General features: G+C 43.7%; 1 protein-coding gene across 1 annotated transcript in view; it reads left to right on the plus strand.

The window, feature by feature from the left end:
• Positions 1-18,122, plus strand: part of dnah1 (dynein, axonemal, heavy chain 1) — a 66,034-nt gene that overhangs the window by 32,116 nt on the left and 15,796 nt on the right. The window contains exons 38-62 of the mRNA XM_035520583.1: positions 30-224; positions 410-529; positions 698-856; positions 1,144-1,245; positions 1,410-1,550; positions 2,559-2,719; positions 2,837-2,994; positions 3,225-3,398; positions 3,840-4,018; positions 4,362-4,592; positions 4,881-5,077; positions 5,914-6,049; positions 6,356-6,564; positions 6,950-7,121; positions 7,246-7,437; positions 7,846-7,956; positions 10,359-10,544; positions 10,742-10,933; positions 11,203-11,370; positions 13,175-13,366; positions 13,623-13,754; positions 13,963-14,088; positions 14,375-14,494; positions 14,913-15,062; positions 15,515-15,675. Coding sequence (XP_035376476.1) covers positions 30-224; positions 410-529; positions 698-856; positions 1,144-1,245; positions 1,410-1,550; positions 2,559-2,719; positions 2,837-2,994; positions 3,225-3,398; positions 3,840-4,018; positions 4,362-4,592; positions 4,881-5,077; positions 5,914-6,049; positions 6,356-6,564; positions 6,950-7,121; positions 7,246-7,437; positions 7,846-7,956; positions 10,359-10,544; positions 10,742-10,933; positions 11,203-11,370; positions 13,175-13,366; positions 13,623-13,754; positions 13,963-14,088; positions 14,375-14,494; positions 14,913-15,062; positions 15,515-15,675 — 4,064 coding nt within the window. The remainder of the gene's footprint in view (positions 1-29; positions 225-409; positions 530-697; positions 857-1,143; positions 1,246-1,409; positions 1,551-2,558; positions 2,720-2,836; positions 2,995-3,224; positions 3,399-3,839; positions 4,019-4,361; positions 4,593-4,880; positions 5,078-5,913; positions 6,050-6,355; positions 6,565-6,949; positions 7,122-7,245; positions 7,438-7,845; positions 7,957-10,358; positions 10,545-10,741; positions 10,934-11,202; positions 11,371-13,174; positions 13,367-13,622; positions 13,755-13,962; positions 14,089-14,374; positions 14,495-14,912; positions 15,063-15,514; positions 15,676-18,122) is intronic.

An 18,122-nucleotide genomic window follows, 5' to 3' on the forward strand; every position in this document is an offset into this window, starting at 1 on the left:
AGTGCGCGTGCCCTGTCCTCCTCCCCCAGGTGATGACTCTGATGTTCGAGGTGCAGGACTTGGCCGTTGCCTCCCCTGCCACCGTGTCCCGCTGTGGAATGGTGTATTTGGAGCCCAGTATCCTGGGACTCTCTCCGTTCACCGAGTGCTGGCTACGCTCCCTCCCCGAACCGCTGCTGCCCCACGTCCCACAGCTCCATTCCCTCTTCACGCGATTCCTTCAGGTCGGCCGGGCCGTCTCCGCCCAGACACCGAGCAAAGCGTTCGGAAGCACGGAGCTTTCACTGACTCTCCATTGATTAGCTGTGGTCTCCTCTGGGAAGAAGCACACAGCTTTTTGTATGTATATGGTAGAATAATCCCTTCTGTTTAAAAGACGAGAAGTGTGCGTGTGTGTGCGTGTGCTCAGGACTCTGTTGCGTTTGTGCGGCTGTCCGTGACTGAAGTGATCACCTCTGTGGACAGCAGCCTCACCTGCTCTCTGCTCAGACTGCTGGAATGCTTCTACCAGCCCTTCATCTCTCGAGAGGTCAGACAGCTCGGGAACAACTGAATCACACACACAGTCAAGGTCAAGCAGCATGTAGTAGCGTGGCGTGGGTGTGTTTGTGTGCACGTGTGCGCCTGGGCATGTTGTGCGCGTGTGCATGTTTGGGTGTGCGCGCGCCTGTGTGTGTGTGTGTGTGTTTGAGTACAGGGAGAGAGACCTCATCCCCAGGAGAAGCTGGAGCGAGTGTGTGAGCTGATTGAGCCGTGGTTTGTGTTTTCTCTCGTGTGGAGTGTGGGTGCCACAGGAGACGCAACCAGCCGCCAACGCTTCAGCACCTGGCTTAGAGCCAAGATGGTGCAGGAGGAGGTGCTTAGTCCACACAGTTCATTACACCATCTCAACAAAACCTTCAGCACCACCTTCATCTGCACACATCCACCTCTCATGTGTGAGAAGTAGAGTGTACCTGACAGTGTCGCTGCGATGTGACCCCCAGCTATGCAGGAGTCATTCTACATCGCATCAGATCGAATTAACTACAGACGTCTGCGCCCAGACCATGCCCTCAATGACCTTAGATCTTCAGACACTCACTGTGGTCCGTTTGTGATGTCGTTTTCCTGTTTAACGCAGTCGGTGTGTTTGATTTGCAGATACAGTTGTGTTTCCCAGAGGATGGACTGGTATATGACTACCAACTGGATGATGCAGGCATCAGTAACCTGAGTGAGGAGGAGGAAGAGAGAGTGAGGAAGGTGAGGACACCACTCTGCTCTTTGATTTAAGGGTTAAGAAATATTAGAACAAGTGTTTTGAAATTGTTATTTCATTGTTTCGAATTGTTTTCATTGCCTTTATTGATGTGTTATTTTGAAAGTTAATTAGTTCATTCGCATTCACGCTCGTCATATATTTTAAGGTGCAGTGGGTTGGCTGGATGAAGTATGCGTCAGACGTCATCATCACTCCAGAGACCCCTTATTCTGACATCATAGTTCCTACTGCAGACACCATACGCATGTCTCTCCTGATGGACATGCTTCTCTCCAATAAAAAGCCAGTGTGTACAGTCTAGTTCTAATAACTATAGTAGTGTTTCCTAACCCTAGTTCTAATAACTATAGTAATGTTTCCTAACCCTAGTTCTAATGACTATAGTAGTGTTTCTAACCCTAGTTCTCATGACTATAGTAGTGTTTCCTAACCCTAGTTTTAATGACTATTGTAGTGTTTCCTAACCCTAGTTCTAATGACTATTGTAGTGTTTCCTAACCCTAATTCTAATGACTATATTCATGTTTCCTAACCCTAGTTCTAATGACTATTGTAGTTTCCTAACCCTAGTTCTAATGACTATAGTAGTTTCCTAACCCTAGTTCTAATGACTATAGTAGTGTTTCTAACCCTAGTTCTAATGACTATAGTAGTGTTTCTAACCCTAGTTCTAATGACTATAGTAGTGTTTCTAACCCTAGTTCTAATGACTATAGTAGTGTTTCCTAACCCTAGTTCTAATGACTATAGTAGTGTTTCCTAACCCTAGTTCTAATGACAATAGTAGTGTTTCTAACCCTAGTTCTAATGACTATAGTAGTTTCCTAACCCTAGTTCTAATGACAATAGTAGTGTTTCTAACCCTAGTTCTAATGACTATAGTAGTGTTTCTAACCCTAGTTCTAATGACTATAGTCATGTTTCCTAACCCTAATTCTAATGACTATAGTAGTGTTTCCTAACCCTAGTTCTAATGACTATAGTAGTGTTTCCTAACCCTAGTTCTAATGACTATAGTAGTGTTTCCTAACTCTAGTTCTAATGACTATAGTAGTGTTTCCTAACCCTAGTTCTAATGACTATAGTAGTGTTTCCTAACTTTACTTCTAATGACTATAGTAGTGTTTCCTAACCCTAGTTCTAATGACTATAGTAGTGTTTCCTAACTCTAGTTCTAATGACTATAGTAGTGTTTCCCTCTGCATTACAATGACCACGGCTGAGCACACGGTCTTGTAGAATGTGATACAAAGCACATGCGGACTCCCTCCTGTATGTGTGCCGTGTGTTTCAGGTGCTGTGCGTTGGGCCCACGGGCACGGGCAAAACACTGACCATATCTAACCAGCTGCTCAGGAACATGTCGGCGGAGTACACCACCCACTTCCTTATGTTCTCTGCCCGCACCTCCGCCAACCAGACGCAGGATTATATCGACAGCAAGTTAGACAAGAGGTGAGCTGGCCATTTTCCATTCTGAGCTTTTTTTTTGGTCTCTGGTCCCAAAAGGGCCTGTGTGTTATGACCACACCTTTAACACCAGTTCATTTTGCCATGGCCATGCCGGGCCAGGCGGAAGGGTGTGTTCGGCCCTCCTTTAGGGAAGTTCTTCATTTTCTTCATTGACGACCTGAACATGCCCATGATGGAGACATACGGGGCCCAGCCGCCCATCGAGCTCCTGCGTCAGTGGATGGACCACAGGGGCTGGTACGACAGGAAGCAGATAGGTGCGCATGCTAACCCCTAATCCCTTAATCCCTAACCCCATAACCCCTAACCCAAACCCCTACCCATTACCCTAACCCCTAACCCCTAACCAAAACCCCTAATCCCTACCCCTACCCCTAACCCCCTAACCATTTGTCATGTTATATAATGCTCCTCGTTTACACCAGGCATTCTGAGACGATCCATTTTAACCAGGAGATTTAGACTACTGAGTATCTTTGTTCACCAGGAACGTTTAAGCAGTTGGTGGACATCAATTTTGCATGTGCCATGGGCCCCCCTGGTGGGGGCAGGAACCCCGTCACCCAGCGCTTCACACGCCACTTCAGTGTCCTCTCTTTCACCGAGATGGACGACGCTAGCAAGAGAAGGATCTTCTCCACCATCCTGGGCAGCTGGATGGGTGAGTCGAGGAGGTTACTGCCCACAGGAGGCTGCAGCACTACACACTAACCTTTGACCTTTGACCTTTGGCTGCTCTAACACCTGAAGGAGAGAGATGTCTTTGTTAACACCTGAAAGAGTAAGAGAGAGAGAGTGACATTATGCAACACAGAAAAGAGGAGATTTGAAAATCATTGAAATGACTCAAGTTGTACTCACTCACAAGTGTAAGTCACTTTGGATAAAAAGTGTCAGGTAAATGTAAACAGAGAGAGTGATGATGTTATGTAACACACAGAGAGAGTGTAGGACTATTATCATATATGTAAATAATTTACTTAACCTCCTGGTGGGAAACATGAAATCTTCATACTGTGAGCATATGTTAGAACCATTTAAACAGACATCTTAGACCTTCAGATACAGTAAAATCCTCCTCGTGCATCATGTCTTTGTCCAGAAAAGGTTCCTGCGCTGATTCCTCTGAACGAGTCCCTTGTGGATGCCACTATTAAGGTGTTCTCCAGAATCACCTCAGGCCTCCTGCCCACGCCAGCCAAATCCCACTACACTTTCAACCTGCGCGACCTCTCCAAGGTGTTTGAGGGCATGCTCATGACAGAGGCGAGGAAGACAGAGGTATTTAAGGATGTGTAGGAACAGAAAAGGAAGACTATGTGTGATATGTGTGTTTGTGGTCATTGCCATGAAAGATATACTTAAGTCACATATTAAAGGTTCCAGTGTTAAACTTCAAAGGTCATACATCATTCAGCATTCATAATAATGGTTTCAGCATAAAATAAAATACAATAAATAATTAAGTGTGTGTGGAAATGGTGTGAGAGTGTTTAACACTCTAATGACTGATTTGTCAAGCTGATCCACATTGCAGGTCAGGGTCTGATCGGGACTAATGCTACATCATAAGCGTGAGGCTCGGTCAGTGTGTAAAGCCTGTGGTCCTCTGTCCGACCCCCAGACCAAGGCCCAGCTCCTGCGGCTATGGTACCACGAGAGCTGTCGGGTGTTCCAGGACCGGCTGGTGAGCAGCGACGACAGGGTCTGGTTTGACGGGACCCTGCAGGACCACATGACGGAGTTCGGCTGCAGCTTCCAGGAGGTGGTGCCCTGCCAGCCGCTCCTGTACGGAGACTTCCTGATCCCCGGGGCCGAGAACAGAGTGTACGAGCTCATTGAGGACAGGGAGAAGGTGAGGGCACGCCCTGTGTGACCACGTCTCCTCTCTGTACGCGGAACACACGGAGCACTTGAAAGTCCAGCACACACTGATCCCTCGTCTAAACTAACTAAAGAGAACGTCTAGCAGGTGATGGTTTCAGCAGATTTATGTCAGTCAGTTCTAGTTCATTCCATGGAGGAGAGCTATAGTTTGAAAGTGGAGTGCCTTTAACATTTCCTGTCTTTCCCATGTTCTTTCTTTTCCTTTTCCTGCCCCTTCCCTTTCTCCCTTTCTCTTTTTGCCCCGTCCCCGGTCCAGTTGGTGCGGGTAATGGAGGAATACCTGGACGACTACAACCAGACCAGCACCACTAGGATGAGGCTTGTGCTCTTCATGGATGCCATCCAGCACGTGTGTCGTATCAGTCGAGTGCTGCGCCAGCCCCTGGGCAACGCCCTGCTGCTGGGCGTGGGTGGCAGCGGGCGCCAGTCCCTCACCAAACTCGCCACACACATGTAAGCGGCTGCTACTGCGATGAGGGCAGATCCACTGCACATCACACACACGCAGACACAACATTTTGGGGGCTTTATGCACAGAAGCAAACATGTAGGCCTAGCACAGAAGCCCGGGTCCACACAACGTACACACTCTCAACCGTGGTCTCGCACCGTATGTAAGACACACAGAGGGCGTAGAGAGCAGTGTAGCTTGAAAACATCGGCCGGGACTGTCCCCAGAGGGAGAAGACAGTGTCATAACACTGAATTAGGGACCAGAGACCCTCTGGACCTATAGAATTGACCAGTTTGGCTTTTCTGTCCTTGTACTTTGAAGGTAAACATTAGCTGTATGAAATGGGGGCAGGAGCACAGGGTGTATATTGCCTTTCAGGAATTTTTGTTAGTATTCTGGTTTCAGACTGACTGTGTCATGTGTTGTGTCTGCATGCTGTACTTTCTATAATGTTGTGTGTCATGTTGTGCGATGTTTTGTGTTGTGTTGTGATTGCTGTGTTGTGTTCTGTTGCGTTGTGCTTGCGGTGGTGTGTTGTGTTGTGGTTGCTGTGTTATGGTGTGTTATGTTGCTGTTGCTGTGTTGTGCTGTGGTGTGTTCTGGTTGCTGTGCTGTGGTGTGTTGTGGTTGCTGTGTTGTGTTGTGTTGTGGTTGCTGTGCTGTCTTGTGTTGTGTTATGGTTGCTGTGGTGTGTTTTGTTGTGGTTGCTGTGTTGTGTTATGGTTGTTGTGGTGTGTTGTGGTTTTGGTGGTGTGTTGTGTTGTGTTGTGGTTCCTGTGGTGTGTTGTGTTGTGGTCCCTGTGATGTGTTGTGTTGTGTTGTGGTGTGTTATGAGATCCGAGTATGAGTGCTTCCAGATTGAGCTCTCTAAGAACTACAGCGTGTCGGAGTGGAGAGAGGACATTAAGAACATCATGATGAAGGCTGGACTGCAGAATGTTCAGATCACCTTCCTCTTCGTCGATACACAGGTAGGATTATCAGTGCCATCAACAAGCAGATGAGATTAATCTAAATACATAAGTGAGATTACCTTGAACACGTAGGTGAGATTAATCTAAATACATAAATGAGATTACCCTGAACACACGGGTGTGAGCCTTTACTCAGTTTTATAAACTGTAAGCATTTGTTTATTTGTCCACTATTGTTACGTTTTTATCTTTTATTAAATGCTTTCTTAAAGTATCAAGGGAAGTATTTCAAAAACCTTTTCAGTCACTGCCTATGCGCACACACACACACACACACATAGTAATTCCTGTTTCTTTTTCCAGATTAAGAGCGAGTCGTTCCTGGAGGACATTAATAACATCCTGAACTCAGGTGATGTGCCGAACCTCTATGCTGCAGACGAGCAGGAGAGGATCCTGACGGCCATGAAGGCCGTGGTGCAGGAGCAGGACCTGCAGCCCACCAAGGCCAACCTCACCACCGCCTACGTGAAGAGAGTGCGCAGAAACCTCCACACTGTGCTGTGTATGAGGTGAGGAGAACTCACAAATGAGCACACACACGCACATGAACATGCACGCACACTTGAACACACATGCACACACTTTATGGGGTTTAGCTGACGCTTTTATCCAAAGTGACTTACAATTATGACTAAGTACAGCTTGAGTAATTGAGGGTTAAGGTCCTTGCTCAGGGGCCCAACAGTGATAACTTGAACCAGCAACCTTCTAATTACTAGTCAAGTACCTTAACCACTGAGCTACCACTGCCCCCCCAACCCCCCCCCCCACACACACACGTAAATCATTACAAAAGGCTATTGGCTAACTGAGAAAGCTAGTAACTACAGCACTGGGCTGCACAGAAACTCTTCAAACCGTCTCTGAATTCCCGGTCTCTGGCTCCCCCTGTAGTCCGGTTGGGGAAGTGTTCCGGGCTAGGCTCAGGCAGTTCCCCTCCCTGGTCACCTGCTGCACTATAGACTGGTTCAGTGCCTGGCCACAGGAGGCACTGCAGTCAGTGGCAGCCACCTTCTTAAATGACCTACCAGAGCTGGAGGCCAGCCCTGCTGCCCTCAGGGGCATGGTGAGGAGAACTGTGTGTGTGTGTATAAATGTATAACTACAATTTATAAAAGACTGTTAGTATATGTCAGTAATACTCAATTTGAGGCCTAGTAATTTGTGCGTATGTGTGTGTGTGTGTGCAGATGGTGATGTGTGTGGACATCCACCAGACAGTGGCTTGTAAGTGTGAGCAGTACCGTGCTGAATTGTCGCGCTACAACTATGTCACGCCCAAAAGCTACCTGGAGCTTCTTGGCACCTTCTCAACTCTGATTGGCCAGAAAAAGCAGGAAGTGCATGGGGCTCGCCAGCGAATGAAGACAGGATTGGACAAGGTGAGCGTGGGGTTTGGAGGTTTTAGACCGGGACTTGTGGTTGTGTGTGTATGTGTTTGTATCTGTGTTTTATATGTTTGTGAGGGGGTTTAGAGGTTTGGAGGTTTTAGACTGGGACTTATGTGTGTATGTGATGTGTATGTGCATGTACTGTGTTTATGTATTTATGTGTGTGCATGTGTGTGTGTGTGTGGTTTGAAGGTTTTAGACTGGGACTTATGTGTGTAGGGTGAGATATTTTGGACCTCAGATTTGGTATTTGGAATTCAGATTTGGCGTTGGTATTTTTGTAGGTGTGTGTTGGGAGGTGTTTGTATAGTTCATGTGTAGTTCTCCATGAACACGCATAATATCATATATATATATATGTGTGTGTGTGTGTGTGTGTGTGTGTGTGTGTGTGTTCAGCTCTTGAGCACAGCTGAGGATGTGAGCAAGATGCAGGAAGAGTTGGAGATGATGAGACCTCTCCTGGAGGAAGCAGCCAGAGACACCGTCATCACCATGGAGAAAATCCAGGTAATACACAAACACTACATCCCATAATACAACACAGCCAAGTCAAATTCATCTAGTTTACTGACCTTCCCATTACAGTGATGTACAGTTATTTTCACACTTGTCTCAGTACCATGTTCACTTCTTCAGAACTCTTTTGAAGTGCTTTGGAAACACACACATAAGCACATCAGTTCAGCAAAATTTACTTGAACCAATAAAACACAACCATAATACAACCATAAGATAACTATTATAAATATAACACCACTATAGCACAACTATAACATAAGAAAAACTATAACAATTATAACACAACCATAACACAACTATAGCGCAACTGTAACATAACTAACACTATAACATAACCATAACATAATTATAACACAGCCATATCACAACCATAACACAACTATAACACAACTATAACACAACCATACCACAACCATGATATAACTATACCACAACTATAACATAACTATAACACAACAATATCACAACCATAACACAACTATAGCACAACTGTAACATAACTAACACTATAAGATAACCATAACATAATTATAACACAACCATATCACAACCATAACACAACTATAACACAACTATAACACAACCATACCACAACCATGATATAACTATACCACAACTATAACATAACTATAACACAACCATATCACAACTATAACACAACCATAACACAACTATAACCTAACAACTATAACATAACTATGACACAACCATAACACAACCATAACACAACTATAGCACAACCGTAACATAACTAACACTATAACATACCTAACATAACTATAATACAACCATAACACAACTATAGCGCAACTGTAACATAACTAACACTATAACATAACTATAACACCACCATAACACAACCATATCACAACTATAACACAATTATAACACAACTATAATACAATTATAAACACAACCATATCACAACCATAACACAACTATAACACAACCATACCACAACCATGATATATCTATACCACAACTATAACATAACTATAACACAACTATATCACAACTATAACACAACCATAACACAACTATAACACAACTATAACCTGACAACTATAACATAACTATAACACAACCATAACACAACCATAACACAGCTATAGCACAACTGTAACACAATTATAACACAACTATAATACAACTATAAACACAACCGTAACACAACTACAACACAACTATAACATTATAACATTTGTTTTACCTACAAAACTGCTTTGTCCCATAATGTTCTCTGAACTTCCAAACCAAAACACCTTGTAACTCTGATAAATACATTTACTTTGTGTTTGTGTTTCCTCTAAATCTGCATCCACAAATATTTCAAATCAGTTAATGAAACTTCTGATCTGTTGGGGATTCTTCCAACTACAGATTTCATGACTGAGTGTGTTACAATAAATATACAATAAACTGTAAATGAATGAATGCTTTACTGTGTCAGAAACCCACAACAGTATTTACTGTATAACGTAAACAACAATAGATGATAAAGAAACAATTCAGAAACGCCACAGTATTGTTCAGGAGGTTTACTGGATTTGGAGATTTGTTCTCACAGTGCAGTACACTGTAGCTCAGAAAAGAAAATATATACAATCAATAACAAATATCAATATCAGACGTCTACTGTTAGCCTGGTCCATCCATCCTGTACACTGCATGTGGCCACAGATGTTCATCAGCGTCACACTGAATGTCTGTGCAGGTCTGTATCTGAAATGACAGCCAGGTGTACATGTACGGCAGTAATAGTGGGACCATCTCTTCAGTGACCACTACGTCTATATGTGCCCTATATACACGCACATGTCAGTGCAGGCGTGATCACCAAGGGTACAAAGAACAGAAACGGAATACTGTGAACTGCACAAACCTTCTGCTAAAATTAGAATAATCTGTTTTACATATTTCAGATGTATGTTTTCATTTGTCTATTGAAATGCAACATATTTCCACCCACAGTGATCAGAAGTTAGTTGGGAACTGTTCTGAAGAAGGTATCTAAATAGCTGCTAAATGTTTGTAGTTGTGCAGACTTTTCCTGGTGGGAAGGATTCATGAATTTTAGAAGAATTGGTGATTGAATGAGTTTTGAATAAAAGCAATGCAAAGTATAAACAGTTTAGTTCACATAGTTTATTTGATATGGTGAATGTGTTAAGTGTTTTGAAAAAGTGTACTGAGACAAGTGTGAAAACGATTGTAAAAAAAAATAATTCACTTAGTCATTCTTTGTTTATGTGACTATGAGTACAAATATGTGCGTGTGTGTGTGCGTGCGTGTGTGTGTGTATATATATATATATAAAATGTGTGTGCGTGTGTGTATGTATGTGTGTTTCTGTGTGTGTGTGTGTGTGTGTGTGTGTGTGTGTGTGTAGGAAGACACAGTGGTAGCAGAGGAAACTCGTGTGGCGGTTCAGGCGGAGGAGACTAGGGCCTCAGAGAAGGCAAGAATAGCCGCCGCCATCGCGGCAGACGCGCAGAAGGATCTAGATGAAGCCCTGCCTGCACTGGACGCCGCGCTAACCAGCCTCAAAGCCCTCAACAAGAACGACGTCACCGAGGTGACGGCAACTACTTCTGAAAAATGTCACTCAGGACAGTCTGTGTCTGCTGCATTTCAGCATTTATGTTTATTGCATAAAATCCATGTTAAAGTCGTCTGTGCAGTTCAACTGGATATAGCAGAATCACCAGGTAATATTTTTCATGGTCTGTGTGTGTGTGTGTGTGTGCACGCATGTGTGTGTTGTTCTTGTAGGTAAGGGCCATGCAGAGACCCCCCCAGGGTGTGAAGTTGGTCATTGAGGCTGTGTGTATTATGAAGGGTATCAAGCCTAAGAAGGTGTTTGGGGAGAAGACCGGCACCAAGGTGGACGACTACTGGGAGCCCGGCAAGAGTCTCCTACAGGACCCCAGCAAGTTTCTGGACAGCTTGTTCAAGTTTGACAAGGTCAGTTGTTACACACACACACACACACACACACACACACACACACAAATATGCAAACATGAACAAACAAATACAAATTATTTACTTTAAACACAAGGTTAGATATTCCCATATTATCAGGTATAACAGTGCCTAGTGTATTGTAAGACAACAACACAGCTATATCGTGGAACCTGTGCGTATGTGTGTATAGCACTCAGTAGCCGATGAAAACACATGCACAAAGAAACACATGAGAAGAACCTGCATTCATGTTTCTGTGCCAACAGGATAATATCCCAGACTCTGTGATCAAACTGGTGCAGCCCTACATAGACAATGAGGAGTTCCAGCCAGCCTCCATAGCGAAGGTGTCTAAGGCCTGCACGTCCATCTGCCAGTGGGTGCGCGCCATGTACGCCTACCACTTTGTGGCCAGAGCTGTGGAACCCAAACGGGTGGGTACTAACCCTAACAGAGACTACAGCAGGACTAGGGCTAACCCTAACCCTAACAGACTACAGCAGGAGTAGGATTTACCCTAACCCTAACAGACTACAGCAGGAGTAGGATTTACCCTAACCCTAACAAAGATTACAACAGGAGTAGGATTTACCCTAACCCTAACAGAGACTACATCAGGACTAGGGCTAACCCTAACCCTAACAGAGATTACAGCAGGAGTAGGATTTATCCTAACCCTAACAGAGACTACAGCAGGACTAGGGCTAACCCTAACCCTAACAGAGACTACATCAGGACTAGGGCTAACCCTAACCCTAACAGAGACTACATTAAGAGTAGGACTTAACCTAACCCTAACAGAGACTACAGTAGGACTAGGGCTAACCCTAACCCTAACAGAGACTACATCAGGACTAGGGCTAACCCTAACCCTAACAGAGATTACAGCAGGAGTAGGATTTACCCTAACCCTAACAGACTACAGCAGGAGTAGGATTTACCCTAACCCTAACAAAGATTACAACAGGAGTAGGATTTACCCTAACCCTAACAGAGACTACATCAGGACTAGGGCTAACCCTAACCCTAACAGAGACTACATCAGGACTAGGGCTAACCCTAACCCTAACAGAGATTACAGCAGGAGTAGGATTTATCCTAACCCTAACAGAGACTACAGCAGGACTAGGGCTAACCCTAACCCTAACAGAGACTACATCAGGACTAGGGCTAACCCTAACCCTAACAGAGACTACATTAAGAGTAGGACTTAACCTAACCCTAACAGAGACTACAGTAGGACTAGGGCTAACCCTAACCCTAACAGAGACTACATCAGGACTAGGGCTAACCCTAACCCTAACAGAGATTACAGCAGGAGTAGGATTTACCCTAACCCTAACAGAGACTACATCAGGACTAGGGCTAACCCTAACCCTAACAGAGATTACAGCAGGAGTAGGATTTACCCTAACCCTAACAGAGACTACATCAGGACTAGGGCTAACCCTAACCCTAACACAGATTACAGCAGGAGTAGGATTTACCCTAACCCTAACAGAGACTACAGTAGGATTAGGGCTAACCCTAACACTAACAGAGACTACAGTAGGATTAGGGCTAACCCTAACACTAACAGAGACTACAGTAGGACTAGGGCTAATCCTAACCCTAACAGAGACTACAGTAGGACTAGAACTAATCCTAACCCTAACAGAGACTACAGCAAGACTAGGGCTAACCCTAATACTAACAGATATTACAGCAGCACTAGGAATAACCCTAACACTAACATAGACTATAGCAGGACTAGGACTAACCCTAACCCTAACAGAGACTACAGCAGGACTAGGACTAACCCTAAAACTAACAGATTACAGCAGGACTAGGACTAACCCTAACCCTAACAGATTACAGCAGGACTAGGGCCAATCCTAATCCTGACCCTAGTGTCCAGATACAGTGTAATCTGAAATCATCTGGTTTGTGTCTTTATTTCAAGATACTGCTTGGAATTTGTTATGGTGAACACTTATTACTTTTGTATTTGCATGTGTGTGTTTTTGTGCATGTATTTAAAAAAAAAGAAAGACAAAAAGTGATATTTGTAAAGCATCCTTGAGTATGAGAAAGGCACTATATAAATACAACTAATAATAATAATAATAATAATAATAATAATAATATATGCTTGTGTGTGTGTGTGTTTGTGTGCCTGAGTGTATGTATGCTTTGTTCGTATGTATGTGTGTGTGTGTATGCATGGTTGTGTGTGTGTGTGTGTGTGTGAGAGAGCAGCAAGCTCTGTCCGAGGCTCAGGAGGACCTGGCAGTGACCCAGCAGATCCTAGGGGAGGCCAAACAGAAGCTGTGTTCCGTGGAGGAGGGTGTGGCCTCGCTGCAGGACAAGTACCGCCACTGCCTGGCCAAACGTGACGAGCTCGACAGCAAGTGCCAGCTGTGTGAGAGCAGACTGATCCGCGCAGATAAGGCCAGCTGCAGACACACCACACACACACACACACACGCATCACACACACCTGTGCAAAGCACACACACCCACACCTATCACACACACCTATACACCAACACACGCAATGCACATGGCAAACATAATTCAATGCACACAATAGGTAAAAATGTGTAACATGTCTAAATCACCTGTGACACTAATGTAAGTGTGTGTGTGTGTGTGTGTGTGTGTGTGTGTGTGTGTGTGTGTGTGTGTGTGTGTGTGTGCGCTGCAGCTGATTGGAGGCCTGGCTGATGAAAAAGTGCGCTGGAGGGAGACGGTGCAGCATTTAGAATATTTGGCAGATAATATAGCAGGAGACGTGCTGCTGGCTGCAGGATATGTAGCCTACCTGGGTCCCTTCACTGTGAGTGTGTGTGTTTGTACGTTTGTGTGTGTGTGTGTGTGCGTGTGTGTACGTGTGTGTGTGCTGCAGGACACATCGCCTACCTTAGCTACACTTCAACATGAGTGTGCTCATATGTGTAAGTGCTCATGTGTATTTAAATGTACATTTTCATCTTGTGTGTGCGTGCGTGTGTGTGTGTATGTGTCTGTGTGTGTGTGTTTCTCAGGGTGAGTATCGGGCATCGATGGTGCAGGACTGGCTGGGTGCATTTAAGGAGCAGCAGGTCCCTCACACAGCCGAGCCAAACGTCATCAACACACTCGGAGACAAAGTCAAGATCCGCTCCTGGCAGGTCACATACACATGTACTCACAGACACACCCTCACATCTACACACACACCTACACACAGACACACACACACACACACACACACACTTACACACAGATATACAGCATTCATACAGTACACACACACACCTACACACAGATACACAGCAATCACACAGTATACACACACACCTACACATAGATACACATAGATATGTGTGTGTGTGTGTGTGGGTGGGTGGGTGGGTGGGTGTGTATATGTGTGCGTGCATGTACAGTTTGTGTGTGCATTTCCTCCTATGTGTGTAGATTGCCGGCCTGCCAAAGGATAACCTCTCTGTTGAGAATGCAGTGATCAGCCAGTTCTCTCAGCGCTGGTCCCTGTTCATTGACCCTCAGGGGCAAGCCAACAAGTGGATCAAGAACATGGTGTGTGCTCAGATAGAACACACCTCAGGGGTAGGGGTGTGTGCATGTGTTCAGAATCAGCTAGAACACGCTTCAGTGGTGTGTGTGTGTGTGTATGGTCAGAATCAGATAGAACACACCTTGGGTGTGTGTGTGTGTGTGTGTGTATGTGTGTGCTTAGAATCAGCTAGAACACCCCTCAGGGGTGGGTGGGTGTGTGTGTGTGTGTGTGTGTGTGTGTGTGTGTGTGTGTGTGTGTGTGTGTGTGAGAGCCTCATGGAGTTTCAGGTAAGAAGTGTCATAAGCTCATATGCATAATAAAGGCGTAACTGGTGAATACCGGGTGGGAATGTTTGAATCTCTCTCCGAGTCTTGGTGAACCCAAACACTACACATTTTCTTGAGTGTTGCTCTGGTCTGTTGTTTTCTCTCTGTCCAGGAGCGTGATAACGGATTGGATGTGATGAAGCTGACCGACCGGGACTTCCTGCGCAGTCTGGAGAATGCCATCCGCTTTGGGAACCCCTGTTTGGTGGAGAACGTAGGTGAGGATCTGGACCCAGCACTTGACCCGGTTCTGCTACGACAGGTACGAGCACACTCCCCCACTGCTTGCTAAGTTACACCTGAAACCGCTCCAGTAGGTCCAGTTCTGACCGGAGGTGTTAAGAGTAAGAGCGTCGGTCATTAAGCAATATTTTGAAGAAAACCAAAAATATTTTGACATTGACGGTTAGTTGGCAGTAAGATACTTGACCAGTGAAAAGCAGCATCTAGTTCCAGTACTGCAGGTGTACATGGTTAATCTCATCACTGATCAGACACTGTTCACACTCTGAACACTAAAACAGTGTGTGATTAAACAGTTTTCAGTTATAGAAAGTTCAGTTATTTTCTAATTCAGTTTCATACAGTTGATTCTCCTGTGCATAAAGTCTCTGTGTGTGTTGTGTGTGTGTGTATATGTATGTGTGTTGTGTGTGTGTGTGTGTGTGTGTGTGTGTGTGTGTGTGTGTGTGTGTGTGTGTGTGTATTGCTCAGACCTACAAGCAGCAGGGCAATACAGTACTGAAGCTGGGAGATGCAGTCATCCCCTACCATGATGACTTTAAGATGTACATCACCACCAAACTGCCCAACCCTCACTACTCACCTGAGATCTCCACCAAGGTCACCCTCATCAACTTCACCCTGTCACCCAGGTACACACACACACACACACACACACACACACAGACAAATACACACACACACACACATACACACACACACACACACACACATACACACACACACTCAGACACAAATACACACTCTCATACACACACACACACACACACACACGCACAGAAAAATATATGCACACACACACACACACACACACACAAATACACACATACACACACGCGCACACACACACACACACACACACACACACTCAGATGCAAATACACACACACACACACAGACCCAAATACACTCTCACACACACACACATATACTGGTATAAACAAATATAAAATAAAAAGCTGTTTTCAAGCAGTCATTTTTAAACCTACGACCCTCAGCTTTACCAGCTGCTATACTGAACTGTTTCAGTTCACTGACAATATTAATAAGGAAATCCTGTAACTTCTGTTGCAAACATTGTGGGTGTGACGAGCTATTACAATACTCTAAAATGAGATGAGAGATACCTAAATCCATCAACAAACCATTCTACAATGTAAAAAACTGGCCAGTCAACATATTCACAGTGTAAGAACATCTGACGCATGGAATCCAGAAGTATTCTTACCATATGAAGATCAGGGCCTGTGTAAACAATAAACATTAATTAACTGTGTACGCTTTAACAAACATTTTGCTGAATTACTAATGTAAAATCTCTTTGACAAATCTAAAAATGTATTTAAAAAACAACCTACAAACAAATGAAAACTGGATGTCACATCTTGGAGAAAACCATTATAGATTAAAGCCATTTCATTTGTCAGAGTAAAAAAATACAAATTTTCTAAACGAGAAGGTTGACCCTTAGAGTAAATTGAACTGACAATTCTGAGAAAAGAAAACATTGCAAAAACAGTCTACGTATGGCTCTCTGGCCTTTTACACATGTAATAACTCAAATAAACCAGCTACATTTAAAATATAGTTAATGTAATTCATTGTGTTTTCTATAACTGCATCATTTGCTCCTAACAAAGTCATGAGAGGTTCACCTGTCTAGAACAAGATATTTGTCTTTCTTGCATTTCTCACATTCCAGTTGTCGCTGAGTGACCTCTCCTCTCTTTGTAGTCTCAGGTGCGCCATTTACAAATGAGCCAAAAAGTGATCTAAACCCACTTTAGACTTTGCTGGAAGAAAACTGAACATTTTAGAAAATATCAGGTTCATAGTTTCAAACCTTTTACATAATAAAATTTGTGAAAGATCTCTGATGCTGAACTGTTGTCCAAATATATTAGGGGTATCAAGCTTATGCCTGTTGGAAGGTAAATGACAGTTATAAACTCTAACTTAAAGTAAAAAACCATAAATGGTCCTAAGTGTAAATATATTAAGGTACATTTATCTGACACTTATCCAAAGTGACTCAAAATTATGACCCAGCCAAGTACAAGTCAAGTACTGTAACCACTGAGCTACCACCGCCCATAATGCTATAACTACCAGAGACACTGTCTGAAGATTGCGTTCACAATCCTCCTCACCATATTCTCTCTGCTAAAAATCCGTTATTCGACATTACATTATTCTGCAGTTTCTGGGATGGTGTTTAGCTAATAAAACAAACATTTATAGATACAGTTCACCATAAAAGCTTCCATGTCCACTTATTCATGTTTCATAGTCAAACGGAGTACATAAAGAGACATCAAACTGTTAAATACCTGAAATTTCATCCAGAGATTTTCCACTTAGAATTATATGCACCCATGATTTTCATCTCTGAAAGAAGAATAAAATAATGAAGACAATCTGAGAATCTCCACTCTGTCAAAGGTACATAAGCAGCCACATCTCAGTTAGAAATGTGCAGCAAAACATAGTGTACATATGTAAGAACCTTTTCATGTACAACATTCAGGTAGGCAGCAGTTTGCCAGTGCGTAGAAAAATATAGACATACAATGTTTATACACGTATCTAAAGAGTTTTAACATGAATATGTTCAGAATCTTATTAATAGTGCATTACGCAACAGTTATGACTTTTCACATTTCCTGTTAAGGACTCAAAAACATAGACTGCATAGATCAAATATACATTTACCGGCATGTCTGCTTCTAGACAGTCATGAAGTGTGACATTTCTTGAAGCCAGTGCAGGGCTTAGAAAGAAATAAACAATTAACCTTCATTTGATTACCGTTTCACTGACTAGAAGAATTTTACTCTTGCAAGAAGCATTAAGGAAAATTGTACAAAGTGTCAGGTACTGATTATTAAACAATGCCACACTCAACCCTTACCATGTCTGTTGTGTCCTCACAAACCAGCTATGGGTCACATCTACTCGTGATGGCTACTCATACACAAACCCAAAAACAGAATAACTGCAATAAGCATGAGTTCATTAGTGAAGCGACTGTTGGTTGTAATACAGAATCAGTTGAATGTGGAGCAGCGCAGTCACTAGA

Source organism: Electrophorus electricus, chromosome 20 (genome assembly GCF_013358815.1).
Source record: "Electrophorus electricus isolate fEleEle1 chromosome 20, fEleEle1.pri, whole genome shotgun sequence".
Classification (NCBI taxonomy): Eukaryota; Metazoa; Chordata; class Actinopteri; order Gymnotiformes; family Gymnotidae; genus Electrophorus; species Electrophorus electricus.